We start from the raw sequence: 15,645 nt of genomic DNA on the forward strand, positions 1-15,645 counted from the left end.
TCCGGGTGTGTGTGGGGGGACTAAGTGTTTCGGGGAGGGAAGGGTAGCTAGTGGGGGTGGGAGAAGCTGAGGGTCCTGGCAGATCTGCCCACAGGTGAGGGGGACGAAACGGCTCTGCTCATGTGGGCGAGGGACCCACTCGGAGCGGTCATCTGACAAGGAGGGAATGGGCCAGGAGTCTGGAGGGCGCTGGCCTGGGTGTGTAAATACAGGTGGGGGAGGGGCTGGGTACCTGGCGAGGCTCAGAGACCTGGAATCAAGCCTCGGAATGGTGGGGCGAGGGGCGGGGGAGCTGCGGGGGGGGGGTGCTGGAAAAGAGAAGCTGCTGGGTGCCTGGGATGGGGCTATCTCCCTCCCCAGGAGCAAACCAACCTCCCCTGGAGAATCTGAATGCGCTGGCATCTGGGGCGGTGACTGAACGGTCAGATACTGGACCAGGGATGCTTTTCCTGGCTCTGAGAAGATCACAGCCCCTTCCCTTCTCCCATACGGGCTACACCCGTTCACCTCCGCAGCCCAGTCGGTAGACCCACGCCCACCTTCCCTGTCAGGAGCTTGGAAGTCAAGGATGTCTCCACAGCCGCAGGGAGCGAAGGGGACTCCTGGCCTCCAGGGGGAGACGAGCGAGCCGGGTAGGAGGGTAGTGCCCAGCGCCAGGCGAGTAGGCAGGGGTCCTAGCTGAGGGGGAGCGCAGGGACGGAGGCTGCAGGGGGAGCCCCCGGCTCGCCTCCCACCCCCTCCCTTCCCCGCCCCGCGCCTCTCCACAAATCGCACCTGGGCGGAGCGAAGGAGTGGGGGAGCCCTGCGCCGCGCCGCCGGGGAGGATCCGGAGCTCAGAGCTGGAGGGCGTGCGGGGAAACGCAGCGCTAGGGGGTGTGGACGTCGGGTGAGGGCAGGCTCCGCTCGCAGATTTGGGGCCCCAGGCAGAGGTGGGTCTGTGCGCCTTGCAGCTCCTAGGTGCATCCTTCCTGTCCCAGATGCTTTGGCAGGTGCACTAAGGAGAGGGTCTTTTTTCCTTTTGCGCAGGAGGACAAGACCCTTTGAGGTAGGGGACCTAGCGTGCTGCTGCGAATAAGAGGCAGCCTCCCCGCTTCCAGACTCCAACCCCCGCTTTTCCAGATGGTCGTGGTGGGGGGCACACTGGATTGCCAAGGCCAAAAGGCACCTCACTTAACCCTTCTCTCCCCAAAGAGATACACGCCCCTCTCCAGGTGGAGCCTTGAGTTGAGAGTCGCTGGTTCTTACTTGCCCTATAGAGAAGCAATTGGAGGTCCCCTGGGTGGGGAGCAGGTTTCCAACCTCAGGTACTCTGGGTTCAGGCCCTCTACATACAGGTTTTAAGGAGCACAACCATCTCTCTGCGGGTGCTCGTTAGACGCCTCCTGCTCTCTTGTACCAGCAGAATTCCGTATAGTCCACTTTTCTGGGCTCCACGACTTGGCCAGACCTTCAGGGGAAGTGACCCCACAGAGCTCCTGGGGGTGATCACGAGGCCGATCACTCCTATTCCGGAACATACTTGGAGCAGCGAGCCCCAAGGCACAGCATCGGGGGATTCCCTCCCTGCAGGGTCTGGGTGCAGCGCCCAAGCAGAAAGGCCGCATCCTCTAGGCCAGGTCTCTCCGGTGATGGAGCGCAGGCTTCCTCCGAATTCCGTGGATACCTGAGGTAGGATCCCAGCCCTCAGCCCTTGCTTCATGCCCCCAAATTTAGTTTCTGATGGCCGTTTCTTTTTGGAAATTTCTCGCCTGGGTTTGTGCGCTGTCCACTCCCGTTTGCATGTTGAAACAGGCTCTAACAAGTAGGGACTTGTGGAAGACTCACATCCACACTTAGTTTTCTCAGGTTGCTGCAGAGGTATGGTTGCTGGTGTATATTGAATTTTTACTATGCACCAGGCATAATTCTAGATATCTCAGGGGGTTGTGTTGGTTTCAAGTTATGCAACAATCCTGAAAGATAAGTAAATTAACTTTTCCGATTTTATGGGTGACAATAACAAGCCATGGAGGAATTAAGTTCTTTGCCTATTATTGTCTACTAGTAAGTGGTGAGGTTGATTCCTCTTCTGAGCAGAGATCACTGGGTGCATCCCATGCTCCCAGCCCAATTTGTACTTAGCTCTTTTAGTCCATAAGGAAACATAGGTGAAATCCTGTATAACCCTTTACTCCAAATCCCAGAAACATAAAGATAAGTAAGTGCCTGTCCTTAATTGGGGAGACTGATGTTGCAGAGCACCTGCCTTGGCGTCTGTTGGGTTGCACCTTGGTAAGATGGAATACTAGAGCTGGAAGCTGGTAGAGCATTGGCTAATGGCATTGGGCTTCTCTTCTGAACCTGTTGGTAGATATTCCTTTTTATAAAATACAAGGAGGAATGGGAGGAGGGATCTAAATGTGAACAGACATTTGCTTCAGGGTCAAAAACCAGAAGCAGTTTGAGGTATTACTGTGTATATTCTGCAAATGAGTGCTTCTCTGGAGATTGAATCACAGAATGTTAGGGCTATAAGGGGTCTCAGGTAGCATCCCTCCCAATCCAGACTCCGAGACAAGATTGCATGGTGAGTTCAAGGCCATTCACTGCATTTGCCGCGTAACTAATGCTAGAAGCACTCTCCTTTGACATTTGGTCAAATAAAGTATGTTTATGAATATATAGATTATGTTCACTGCTGCTGTTTTCTACATCTTAAAATTAATTAGGGAAAGGCCTTTTTATTAAAAGCAGAAACTCTCCCCCCCCCCCCGAAATTCTTCTCAATCAACATAATCAGAAAAGTCACTATCACATAATAGATCAAGTATCAGCAATATGCCTCTTTAGTAAAAATTGAAGTAGAATATTTATAAGCCTTCAGATCAACACAAATTAACCATGCAACCCTTTCAATGATTCTGAGTAAGACATAATGGACTCCCAATCACTGTAGCAAAGCCTGGTTTAGTAGCTCTGTCCTACCATATTCCCAATTATTTGTGAAAGAAAGAGAAAATGTAGTGCAGCAGAGGGAAAAGCCCCTTTGAGTGTAGTGAACTGCATTGAGGTGTTTTTTTCCTGGATTTCTGATCCTTGGACTAAACTTTATACTGATGTGAATTGGGAGCAAAGCAATATATTTCTTTTTTTTTTTTTTTTTAAGATTTATGTATTTATTTGAAAGTCAGAGTTACACAGAAAGAGAAGGAGAGGCAGAGAGAGAGAGGTCTTCCATCTGATGGTTCACCCCCAAGTTGGCTGCAATGGCCAGAGCTGTGCTTATCGGAGCCAGGAGCCAGGAGTGTCCTCCAGGTCTTCCCACAAGGGTGCAGGGGCCCAAGCACTTGAGCCATCTTCTACTGCTTTCCCAGGCCACAGCAGAGAGCTAGATCTGAAGTGGAGCAACAGGGACTTGAAGTGGCATCCATAAGTGATGCCAGCACTGCAGGTGGCGGCTTTACCTGCTACGCCACAGTGCTGGCCCCAAAGCAATATACTTCTGGTAGATATACTTAGGGTACAGAAAAGGGGGAAAAATTCTTGGCCACTTCCTCACTCATGGTATCCCTTCATCCAAGAGATTTTGTCCAGACACTAAGGGATTCCATAGACCCCTGGAATTCTGGTTTCTCAGAATATCCCAGGTCTTTTTTGGGTAGCTTCAGTACCAGGAAACTTCCCCTTAGATTTAAAACAATAGGACATCCACTGGAATAAACAGGGGCAGAGAGTGAGAATAGCCTGCTTGGCACCACATCAGGGTGGCAAGAATCACAGGCAGATATGCAAACCTGACGCCTTGGGTGTCCCCTAGAACAAGATCACTCTCCCTAATGCTGTGACACACCACATCAGAGGCCCTTGGGCAGTGTCTGGGGTGAAAGAAGGTAAAGTGACAGGGAGGGAATGGCTTGGCTGAGGAGGGGCCCGCTGTGACAGAAATGCCTTCCGAGAGCAAGCAGGCACTAGAGCGTTTCTTCTTCCCCACTTCCTTTCCTGCCCATGACCTCAATCTTCCATCCATGTCAGGTTGGCTGATCCAAGAGCTCCCAGTTATGTCAGGGGGAAGCATTCGCTTTCTAGAGAAATCTTTGGGAATGAATGTTGTTTTTATGTAAGCAGGAAAAAATTGCAAAGCCACGTCCCTCTTCAGGGAAAGCCACTGGGAAACCCGGTGGTGCAGAGGGGCGACCCTCTGCAGGGGATGCTTTGGTAAGCTGGATTGCAGCATTGTTAAGGAGATGAGAGGTAATATGGAAATCAAGTGAGACAAAAGAAACATTCTCTCTTTGGAAACCACAAGAAGAATACTGTTGGCCATGGGCAGAGCATCCTGGTTTGCAATTCCTCTTTTTGTAGTGGAAGTAGGAGAGTGAATTGTATCTTCATCCTATTTATATGGTAGATGTTCCTGCTCATTGGTTTTCTGTAGCTTCTGTGCAGTGTGGTAACAAAGGACTCACAAACACATTCTTCTGGGACAGATTTTTTGGGGGGTGTGTATCTTAAATCATATAAATATGAGTGTGTTGACATTTAGCGTGTTATATAGATATACATGTCTGTTTATCTTAAATCACATAAATATGAGTGTGTTAACAATTACTCTTTGAGTTGTGTGTTGTGAACAAAGGATATGAAAAGTCTTTAGTCAGAATACAAAGAATAAGTACGTTTGTGCCATACATCATGTGAGTTAAAATTCTCATTTCAGATTAGATATTTAAAAATAAAAAACACTCAAGATCCAGAGCATCTGAACTTGACCCATCTTTAATAACAAGAGAAGTCAAATGATAAGATTGTGTGGAAAGAGTTTGAAAAAATGATGGAAACAAAAAAAGTAAAAACTGGAGTAGAATCTGAGAAACTATGGATTTTATCCTAAATAAATATATAATGACTTAGTCTGTGTATATATTTGAATGATCCATAAGATAAGTAAATTCAGTACTCGTTTAATTGGCAGATTGTGACTGATGATCTTTTGCAAACAGTTGGGAGCCATCATGGAAGCTCTTATATCTGATATTCTAGTATACATTTGAAGGCATCGGGTTCCACTATCTGCCTGTGACTCTTGCCGCACTGATGTGATGCCAAGCAGGCTTTTCTCACTCTCTGCCCCTGTTTATTCCAGTGGATGTTCTGTTGGATTGTCTCCAAGGGGAGGATTCCTGGTACTGAAGCTACCCAGAAAAGACCTGGGATGTTCTGAGAAACCAGAATTCTAGGGGTCTATGGAATCCCCTGTGTCTGGACAAAATCTCTTGGATGAAGGGGCACCATGAGTGAAGAAGTGACAAAGAACATTTCCCTCCTTTCTGCACCCCAAGTATATCCACTAAATATATATATATATATTTGCATATACTTTATAAAAACTAATAGGACATGAAATAACCATTTCTTATGAGAATGAAATCTGAAATTTCAAGCACTGATGCTTGTGGGGCACACTTTCTGCAAAGGTGTCAAGTTAATACTAAGAGTCATACCATTCTTTCAAAATAAACAAATGAATCAATACTGAAGAAAGAACAACCTCTAATCAGAACAGATTTTCTTCTTTAAGGGGATCAATGGACAGATTAGTAAAGGTTATGACATATATAGTTTCATTTTATCCTAAGCTCTCTAAGCTGCATTTTATGTTAATACTTATCCAGTGCAAATGTCACTACACTTTACGTTTTTTAGAAAGTGTTTTGTGACTTTTATTAGAAGTAAAATGAAAACAAATATTATAAAAAATATGTGCAGCCATTCTCAAGTATGAAATAACACTTGACAAAGCAGTAAATATGTTACACATATATGTTAGTTTCATTAATTTCTTTTTCCATCCCTCTCTAACTTCCTTTTCCATATCCTTCCTTCTTTTCTTATGTTAGTGATAAAATAAATGTTGAGTGTCTTACTGGGGCAGATTGATTTTTCAGAACAAATGTCTCCCCTGATAAAGGCAGGGTTGAAGGTACAGTGCACCTGTGTATTTGTCCAGAGCTAAGGCACAAAAATCCCAAGGTCTCATTGGCTTTCTCCCAGTTTTCTATCCTCTGCTCTGATTCAGAGAAACAGTCCTTGTGGAGACCAGCTTTGCAGGGACTCCCTCTGTTAGCAATGACTAAGCAAGATGCTTTTCTCAGGCTACACTAGGATTTTTTCTCTGAGAAGAGTGCCAGTCCAGCCTGCTGATCTTCCCTAGATGTTTGGTCTTCAAGGATTACCAAGCAGGAAACTTTCCGTCTTTTCTACATACTGTATTTATGCATTAGTTTTCAAGTTCTTGTCTTCCCCCTATGGAATGTTACATAGTCATTTAATGGGGAGGGCAGTCTGTTTTCAGTTGTGTCTCAGAAATACTTCCTGTAAATAAAATGAATATTACTCCTTAGTAGAAAGTATAGTAAAGACTGAAGCTGCCCAAAGCATCTGCTACATTTATGCAGGAGGGATGCTGTATGGTCATGGTGAGTGGCATCAGATAGGGCAGGTGAGTGGTATATAAAGGGTAATAAGAGAGGCATGGATGCAAGCGAAACAAACCACCTAGAGGGAGTAAGCCCAGCAGATCATCCCAGGAGGAGATTCCTCTTACTGGAGAAAAGCTAGAATGAAGGACATATGGGAAAGGCCCAAGACTAAGAGAAGACAGAGAATGGGATTAATAAAACCTGAAGAAGAGGTATGAAAGGAAAATGAATGGACCCAATGACTTCTACTTTTCTGGACAAACTCAAAGGCAAGCCGGCTGCTCAGCCAGAGGGCAAGGTGTCTCTCAGACCCTAGAGAACCTTATTTATGCGGCTTCTCAGTCACTCAAGGTTCTCCGTGATGTCCTTTGACAATCTGACAATATATTGGTGTGCTTAAATGCATAAAAGGTAGTACATAAGACTATAACATAAGCCCATTTTATTTAACTGTCTAGTTACGGACTGTAAAAAGTTGTAACTAATGTGTATGTTTCTTACATACGTGCATATGACAAGATCTAGTGCTGGGACTAAAGACTACACCATCATTTCAAAGTAAGGATGAGCATAAATGCTACTGTGAGATAATGATAGCAATTGCATTATGATATGAAAATACTTGATTTATATTGGTGACAAAATCCCTAGTATTGCTCCTACATTTGAGGCTTATGGTCCACTTTCATAATGGAATGAAATGCTATGTTGCATTTTAAGGCTAATGAACAAAGTTAAAGTTTGTTCATTTTTTTTCCCTTCAAGTTCTTAGATCCCTGGGATTCTGTTGGTAGATGCCTTGGAGGTTTGCGCTCTCAATACTTCCAGACGAGACTGGCTATGTATCACTGGGATTCTTCAAAGAATGACAGTGATCTTAATTCCTCCAAGACAATAGCTATAATATAGAATCATCCTATATGCTTTGAGCTCCCTGGGATCTTTCTCCCCAGTATTTCACTTCTGGGGCCCAAGAATTTGATGTATCTGCCAGACTCATGGGGATTAAAGCTGTGGATACTGATGGGCACTAAGGACTAGAGAAGACCTTCAGCTGAGAGAAGGTCCCATGTCAAGGCCACAACCAGTTTATGAGATGCCTTTGTAAGAACTGAAAAACTGGATTTTCAAGGAGCAGCAGAGGCCTTCCAGATTCTGGCTGAATGAACACTGGCTTGCATTTTAGTTCCCAATGTCCCCTTTGGCTAGGTTCCTTGTGGTGTTGGCCAATATCACCTGAATTGAGGATGAATTATCAGACTATATTGCATTTCAGCCAAAAGTTTCAACTTCCCCTCCAACAAATTTTTTTTTAAATAGAACTGCCACAATACTTTTCAAAGGTTTACTTCCTTTCCCTGCCCACTACCTAGTTATCAGGAAATGGCCTCAAGGAGGGAGGGTGGATGGAGACCCGTGGGAAAATGTCAGCATCTGAATAATTCGTCAACTGAGTGATGGAGAGGGGTCTGTGGTCATGGAGTGTTTCCAAAACAGATGGCTCACATTGTTGGCTGTTGGGGGAAGATGACAGAGTGTCCCTGCTCCTGGAGAGCGACACATTTTATCTTTCTTAATTGGTGAAATGGCACCTGATTGATGGAAGGAACTATTCTCCTAAGAAATTCTTTGACTTTGCAGGGAGAAGAAACATGATAGGCAACACTCTCTTTATGTGCTGTAGACCATTTGACTAGGAACCAGGCAACCTGGTATAGTTCCAGCATTGGCACTAACCAGCATGGTGATGTTTGGCTGGTTCCTTCAACTGCTCTGTGCTCTACTCCTGCAGAAGAGTGCGACTGGGAAGTAAATGGTTTTAAAATCCCTTCTGGCTCTCTGGCCTTTGATGTCAAGGATGTATCAGACACTGTTTTATTTATCCTCCATCTGCTGGCTTTCCTGTTGAAGCTGTTTCAGGCTTGCACTTTCATTTAGGCCTCCGAACCTTCACATGCCACAGATTCAATAATAAGAGATGGCATTGTATAATCCTCAGGGTCTGTGACACCTGGCACACTTCTGGGAGCCTAGACAAACGAGGTGGGAGTGGGGATTATGGAGGAAAGACCACTGACTGGTAAAGGTACAGGGTTGCAAAGGATGAAACAACTGATCCCTCTCTTTGTAATTGTCATGCAGGCCAGATATAGGAAAGATGGAGAGGTTCTTAAAATGTTGTCTGTGTACCCATCTTGTGTCCAACTCTTTTTGCCTATATGACAACATAGCCCTCTGTTAAAAACTTGGGAGTTACTCTTCATTATCTATAGGAAGCTTCTAGCCTAAGAACAGTCCCATAAGCCTTTACTTCCTGGTTGTTCCTTGCCTTTGTATAAGCACTTTTCCTATGGCTGGGAGTGTTGGAGCTGGCTCATGTTGATAGTTGCCCATTCCCTCCCTCCAGTTGTGTGTTCAGTGATATGTTGTTGGTAGCTTCAAATCAGTCATAATAGGAATATTTACACTGTAGACACTTCATAGCAGGGCTCTTTCCCCAGATAGGTGGTTACGAGAAATATTAGCACAAACCAATGCTCCGGCCCCATGAAAAGACTTGCAGTACCTGCAGCAGAAAATACCTTCCATCTCTCTCTTTCCATTTGACATTTCTTATTCCCGAGAGTTCATTTATTCACTCCTCCCTCCTCGACTTTCTCTTCTTCTGTCCTTGCCTTCATCCTCTCTAACTGTTCATCCTATGCATCTATCCATCTATCCATCCATCCATAGCCAGAAGAAGTTCTAATTTTTCTGCCATTTAATAACTGAGTGAGTGACTGTGAGAAAATTCTTTATGCCCTGCAGGATTAGAATCATGTAGCAATCACCAAGATGTCTTCTTGTGCCCTGCAGAGCAGCAGCCTCAGCCACATCTGGGGTTACTTAAGTCACAGCTAGGGCTAGGATGCACTGTGTTAGATTGTGGGGAGCAGTATCCAGCAGGCAGTGAATTTGTGGAAGGAAGGCAGCAGCCTCATGGAAAAACGCCAGGTAAGTCCCATGAAATCTTTACCACTGGGCCTGTAATGGATTGGGGACCCTCACAGGTCTCTGAAGCACCTTTGGGACCATTCTCCCATTGTCTGGATGAATAGCACCTGATTCACTTTTATTTGTATTGATCTCTTTAGTTTCTAGTTGCCTGGCTGCACTTTTGCCCGTTTTACCACCATTTACATGACCAGGATGAGAATGTTCTAGATTTCTATGCTCTGCTTCCCTTTTAATTATAAATGCTGCCTTTAGGTCATCTCCTTACTCTCTCATTTCAGTGTAGGCAGTTAGAGGTAGCCATGCAGTAGAATGAATGTTTTGCTGTCCAGATATTTCTTCCACCACAAATCTTAGTTCATCACTCTTAAGTTCCACTTTCCACAAAGCCCTAGGGCATGGACACAATGCAGCCAATTTCTTTGCACCTGTATGACAAGGGTAGCCTTTACTCCAATTCCCAATAAGATGTGCCTCATTTCCATCTGAAACCTTGTCTGAAGGACTTTCTCAGTCCTTATCAGCATTCTGATCATAGCTTCTAAAGTAACCTCCAGGAAGTTCCTAACTTTCCTTCATCTTCTTGTTTTCTGAGCCCTCACTATGATCACTCTTACTGCTCTGTTTGTAGCATTCTGACTTCCCCTAGCCTGCTTCTCCAAATTCCCACAGCCTTTACCCATTTTCCAGCTCCAATGCTGCTTTCACATTTGCAGGTATCATTATAGCCACACTCTACTCAGTACCAATTTTCTGTCTTAACTCATTTTCTGTTGCTATAACAGAATCCCAGAGCTGGGTACCTTATAAAGAAAATGTATATTTGACTCATGATTCTTCAGGCTAAAAATTCATGAGCATTGCATTGACTTCTCAGCTTTTTGTGGAGGCCTGGTGTTGCTTCAACTCAAGGTGGAAAGCAGAAGGACAAGCTCACACATGCAAAAAGAAAAGAGCTCAGAATTCCTGTGATAGCTAACCCATTCCTGAAGAAGGCATCAATCCTGCCGGCGCCGCAGCTCACTAGGCTAATCCTCTGCCTTGTGGCACCGGCACACCTGGTTCAAGTCCTGGTCGGGGCACCAGATTCTGTCCTGGTTGCCCCTCTTCCAGGCCAGCTCTCTGCTGTGACCCAGGAGTGCAGTGGAGGATGGCCCAAGTACTTGGGCCCTGCACCCCATGGGAGACCAGGATAAGTACCTGGCTCCTGCCTTCGGATCAGTGCGGTGCGCCTGCCACGGCGGCCATTGGAGGGTGAACCAACGGCAAACAAAGACCTTTCTCTCTGTCTCTCTCACTGTCCACTCTGCCTGTCAAAAAAAAAAAAAAAAAAAGAAGAAGAAAAAGAAGAAGAAAGCATCAATCCATTGATCCAAGTAGCTCTCATTAGCCTCCACCTCCCAGTATGCTGCCTTGAAGAATGGAAGTTCTAACACATAAACTTGTGGGGGACACACACAAACCATTACACACATAATAACTTCTACTTCAGTCATTGTTATTAGTATTATGTAAAGCATTACTAAGTGTTTACTGAGCACCCAGGATTGCATATGCACAATGAAACAAGCACAAGAAAATGGTTAAGAGTCCTGAACAGAACCTGCAGAGTTATTCCAGAGATATAAGTACTGACTTCATGGAGTCAGGACATTTGATCCAACTCCTGAAAGATGATCACCTATCCCCACCAAACTGACAAAACAGACAAGGGCATCCTAGGAGTGGGGAAGCTATGTGAACACAGGCACAGAAAGTTACAGAATGAATGGCCAGCTAGTGTTTTGTGTATCTAAGCATGAGAAAATAGAGCAAGAGGGTCAGCTTTGATTTGTGGAAAAATTCTCTAGGAAGTCGGTTGCAATCTCTTTTAAGTTCTACTTTTCTGTTGCCTACACCAGTACAGGTCTGAGTTTCAAATTTTTTCTAAAAAAGTCAGCAATCCAGATTTTTATATGAAAGCTCCTTATGTGTAATGATAGTTAATTAAATTTAAAAAAATAAATAAAATGAAAGGCAAAACCAAACACATCTGCAGGCTCCCACAGAAAAGTGCAGCCCTAGGTTCTCAAGCTTCTTTAAAATGCTAAGACCTGCAGTTGAAATTCCTGAGTTTGAATAAGATTCTGGCATTCATTGAGGGACCACAAGTGAGATTCCCTGAAGTTCTCTCAGCCTATTTTCTGCCCAAAAAGCTAGTGTGTCTCTTGTTCACATACCTTTCTGTTGGGAGCTTTTTGAATGATGGAAATGAAAGTCCTTGCAAAGGACCAGAGAAGTGAGAGAATGATCCCTAAGCTCTAGCAGCTGTGAAAGAGCCATACACTCAGTACAGCCCAAGCATGGTTTTTAAGTCACCCGGAATTACAGGAATATCCTCACCTGACTTGCTAATTTTAACAGTAGATGGGGGAAGAAAATGTAGGTGTATTTTTTTCCCTTCATTCTGTTAAAAACAGCTCGACATTCCATTTTGGAAGTCAGTATGTCAGAGACCCAGCTAATAGATACTGATAGATTCAGCATGGATTCGGGATGACAGGGAAAGGGTACACTTCACCTCTACATGGTGTGTGGTGTTTCCTTGAGATGGGGTGTGCGGTGGGAAGGATTCCTGAAAGCAAACAGCTGCACTAGATGTTTGTCAGGCTCAGGCCAAAGTCTGCACTTGCATGTGAGTAATTTCCCATCTTTTGATCCCATTCCATTCCAGACTGACTTTGGTCAGGTTTTTAAGGAAATGATCAAACCCTCAAAGGGTCAAATTATTTTTAGTTGCAGGGCCAGGCTCCGTGAATCGTGGCTTTCGGTGCAGGGAGAGGTCCATGCCCCAGCCTGCTTCATCAGGCCTGGTTAAAAGAGCTCTGTAATTGCAGCTTTGCAAAAACTTCAGCCTTCTTAAAACAATTTGAATCTTGATGTTGTCTGATTTGTGTTATCTTTCTTGGTTGTGCTTGTACGGCCTGATTGGATTCCATCATAAGAAGCTTCAAAGATATAGGAGGGCCCTAAAGTAAGGACACTTGACTTGCAAAAGCACATCCAGCATGGATTTCAGCTCCTCTGCAGAGGTCTTACCACCACTGCTTCAGGAGCTGACCTGAGCCACAGTCTGATTCAACTGCTAAGCCCTGAGCTCCTGTGTCCTCTGGTGCCACTCTGTCCCCTCCCACTGCTGCTGCCTGGGGCCCTGTCCTCATAACAGCAGGGGCCAAGGCCCTTGTGAGATGCATTTGAAACTTATCATTCTATTGAGTTAACAATGTAAGTGAGATAGCATATTTAGTGTCAAGAGGTGTCATGTCTATACTCTGAATGGTGATGGTGTTTGGATACGGGGTCTTTGGGAGGTAATTAGGTTTAGACAAGGTCTCGATGGTGGGGTCATCATGACAGGATCTTTGCCCCTATAAGAAAAGACAACAGAAAGCTTCCTCCCTCCCTCTCTGCACCCACACACACCAAGGCAGATCTGTGTGAGGACACAGTGGGAAGACAGCCACCAGCAACTCAAGGAGGGAGCCTGCACCAGAGATCTACCCTGCTGTCATGGTATCTTTTCCAGATATGAGAAATAGGTGCACCTTGGTATGGCAGCCTAATCTGACTGAAACTAGAATTTACTATAGGTTAGCTTTGGGCACCTAGCTACTGTGTAAAATATCTTGTACAGAGGAAGGGAGAGAGGAGATGTGCTTTTTTTTTTTTTTAAGGCCTGCACATAGTAGGCATTCAGTAACTATCTGTTGAGTAAATGAATGGACATATATTAGTGGAGTGAAATTATCCAGTTTATAAGCAAACATCTGGAAAGCAACTCATTCAAATATAGAGGATTTCCTGCAATCAAGAAATTGTGGTTTGAGATGAAGGAAAATGAATTATTTTAGGGATATACACACATACTTGTGTATATGGTTATATCCACACAAATATACATATACTTCCCGATGTTAACAGCCTTTACTGTTTTTACTAGCTCACCCGACAGAGACATAATGGCAGTAAAATAAATAGTCACAGTGCTTTCCTATTTACCTGGCATGTCTGCTGGTGACAGTTTCTAAGCATTTGCAATTTCGTCAAGGTCTCTTAGAACTGTTCTCAATAAAGAGATGCTGCATTGGACCGCTGACCTGCAAAAATCTAATTAACTTGAATTTATAAAAATAAAAAAGAAAGTCTTTCCTTTATGAAAGAACCCTAGAACCTTAACAGTGCAAGGGACTTCTGAGATCCCTTTTAACTTGCAATCCCCATATACAGGTTGCCATAGAAGGATGGGATTCTTCTGACACAGGGGTGAATCTGGGATTCTTCTTGTTCTAAGAAATCTCTCAGGCACTACCAGGAGTTTGCTCTGTGGCATTTGAGAATGGAGAAGCTACTCCCTCGAGATGCTCTTCATCGTTATTCATATCTGAATGCAGATGAGTTTAGAACGTGTGGGTGTGGGATTTGAGGAGTCTGAAGTGCTTAGGTAACAGTTGGCATGCCAGTTGTGCAATGAAGAGCATGTATTGACAATATTAAGTTGTGGGCTGAATCTCCTTTTGGGTGTTAAAAAAAAAAAAAGAACAAAAGTTCTAAAAGAGACAGCGTTGTTTTCATGCCAGGGGTGTTTCTGGATGTTGGGACCACAGTGCTGAGAAACATGGGCCTCCACTATGCACAGAGCTCTTCTGCCCTGCCTGGACTTACTGTGTCAGCCCCACATAGCTTTCTTTTTCACGGAGATTGCTGTGCTGTTTCTAAATAGATATGCACATCATACTCATACTGACTGAGGGAAGCTTCACTATTAAGAGGTAAGACTAATTCACCTCTCATATTAAGGGGGAAGAGTCAATTTTTCTAGAAAAAAAAGCTCATTTTTCTAGAAAAGTTAGCAATAATGTTTTGAGTTTCTAGGAAGCTGGTGTTTGCTTTTCAACCTCTGACATTCCAAAGTCGCCATCAATTTCTAGGGCTTTCTGTGGTGAAATGGTGCTGTTGTCTCTTTATTTAATGTTTTTTAACTTAATATTTTATTATTTTTTGAGATTATTTATGTTTGCTTTTTTAAGATTTATCTTATTTATTTGAAAAGCAGAGTTACAGAGAGAGAGAGACAGAGAGGTTTTCCATCCGCTGGTTCACTCCCCAAATGGCTACAACAACTGTGGCTGGATCAGACCAAAGCCAGGAACCAGGAACTTCTTCCGGGTCTCCCATGTGGGTGCAGGAGCTCAAGCACTTGGCCTGTCTTCCACTGCTTTTCCTAGGTGATTTAGGAGGGAGCTGGATCAGAAGTAGAACAGCTGGGACTTGAATGAATGTCCATATGGGATGCCAGTGCTGTAGATGTTGGCTTTTCTCACTAAGCTACAACACTGGTCTGAGATAATTTATTTTTAATTTGCATTATAGTCAAAAGTTTAATGCTTCAGTAAACATAGTTCAACAAATAATTAGCAAAAAGGCCATAGTTCAGCAGGAAATAGGCAAGAGCCAGGGCTGGTGTTGTGGTGTAGCAGATAAAGCCGATGACTGCAAAACCAGCATCCCATATGGCTGCAGGTTCTAGTCTCAGCTTCTCCACTTCCTGTCCAGCTCCCTGCTAATGCACTTGGGAAGATGGTAGAAGATGGCCCAAGTGCTTGGGCCCCTGTGACCCCATGTGGGAGACACAAAAGAAGCTCCTGGTTTTTAATCAGTGTAGTTCTGGCCATTGAGGACATCTGGGGAGTGAACCAACGAATGGAAGACCTCTCTTTCCCACTCTCTCTCTCTCAACAACTCTGCCTTTCAAATAAAAAGTAAAGAAAATAAGCAAGGGCCAAAAACAATAATAAATATAATAGATGCTCAACTTTACCAATTGCCTCTTTTAAAAAGCTGTGTTTCTTTCTCTACCCTTTCTTTGTGCTGCAAGCAAAGGTGAAATCTTCTTTCTACTCAGATGTGAGTGGAGTAGGAAATATGAGCACTACTATGACCGGGGATCAGTACCATTTGTGGACCTGACATACAGCGGGTGTTTGTGTAATAACACATGGACACCCAGGTTATGGATGTGTCAAGGGTTGCCAACAACAGGGGTTTAAGTGGTAGTCCTCCTCTATGGATCCTTTTGGTAGTCTGATGAATTCTGTGCACCATTCTCAGAATAGTATTTTCAAATGTAATTGATAAAATACATAGGCTTACAGTG

The 15,645-nt window shown here is 44.3% G+C and overlaps 2 protein-coding genes across 4 annotated transcripts in view; one reads left to right on the forward strand and one right to left on the reverse strand.

Moving 5' to 3' along the window:
- The window catches only part of LOC149127200 (uncharacterized), a 45,786-nt gene extending 44,628 nt beyond the window's left edge, over positions 1-1,158 (reverse strand). Inside the window, exon 1 of the mRNA XM_089331194.1 lies at positions 540-1,158. Within this exon, the coding sequence (XP_089187320.1) occupies positions 540-963 (424 nt within the window). The 5' untranslated portion in view covers positions 964-1,158. The remainder of the gene's footprint in view (positions 1-539) is intronic.
- The window catches only part of LRRC3B (leucine rich repeat containing 3B), a 107,851-nt gene that overhangs the window by 289 nt on the left and 91,917 nt on the right, over positions 1-15,645 (forward strand). Inside the window, exon 1 of one of the 3 annotated variants that reach the window (XM_089331193.1) lies at positions 823-1,668. The exons of the other annotated variants lie outside the window; for them this stretch is intronic. The gene's annotated coding sequence lies outside the window, so the exon portion shown is untranslated. Of the gene's footprint in view, positions 1-822; positions 1,669-15,645 lie in introns of those variants that run through there. 3 annotated transcript variants of the gene reach the window in all.

Source organism: Oryctolagus cuniculus, chromosome 4, assembly GCF_051225735.1.
Source record: "Oryctolagus cuniculus isolate XC-2025 breed Fujian yellow rabbit chromosome 4, ASM5122573v1, whole genome shotgun sequence".
NCBI classification, from domain to species: Eukaryota; Metazoa; Chordata; class Mammalia; order Lagomorpha; family Leporidae; genus Oryctolagus; species Oryctolagus cuniculus.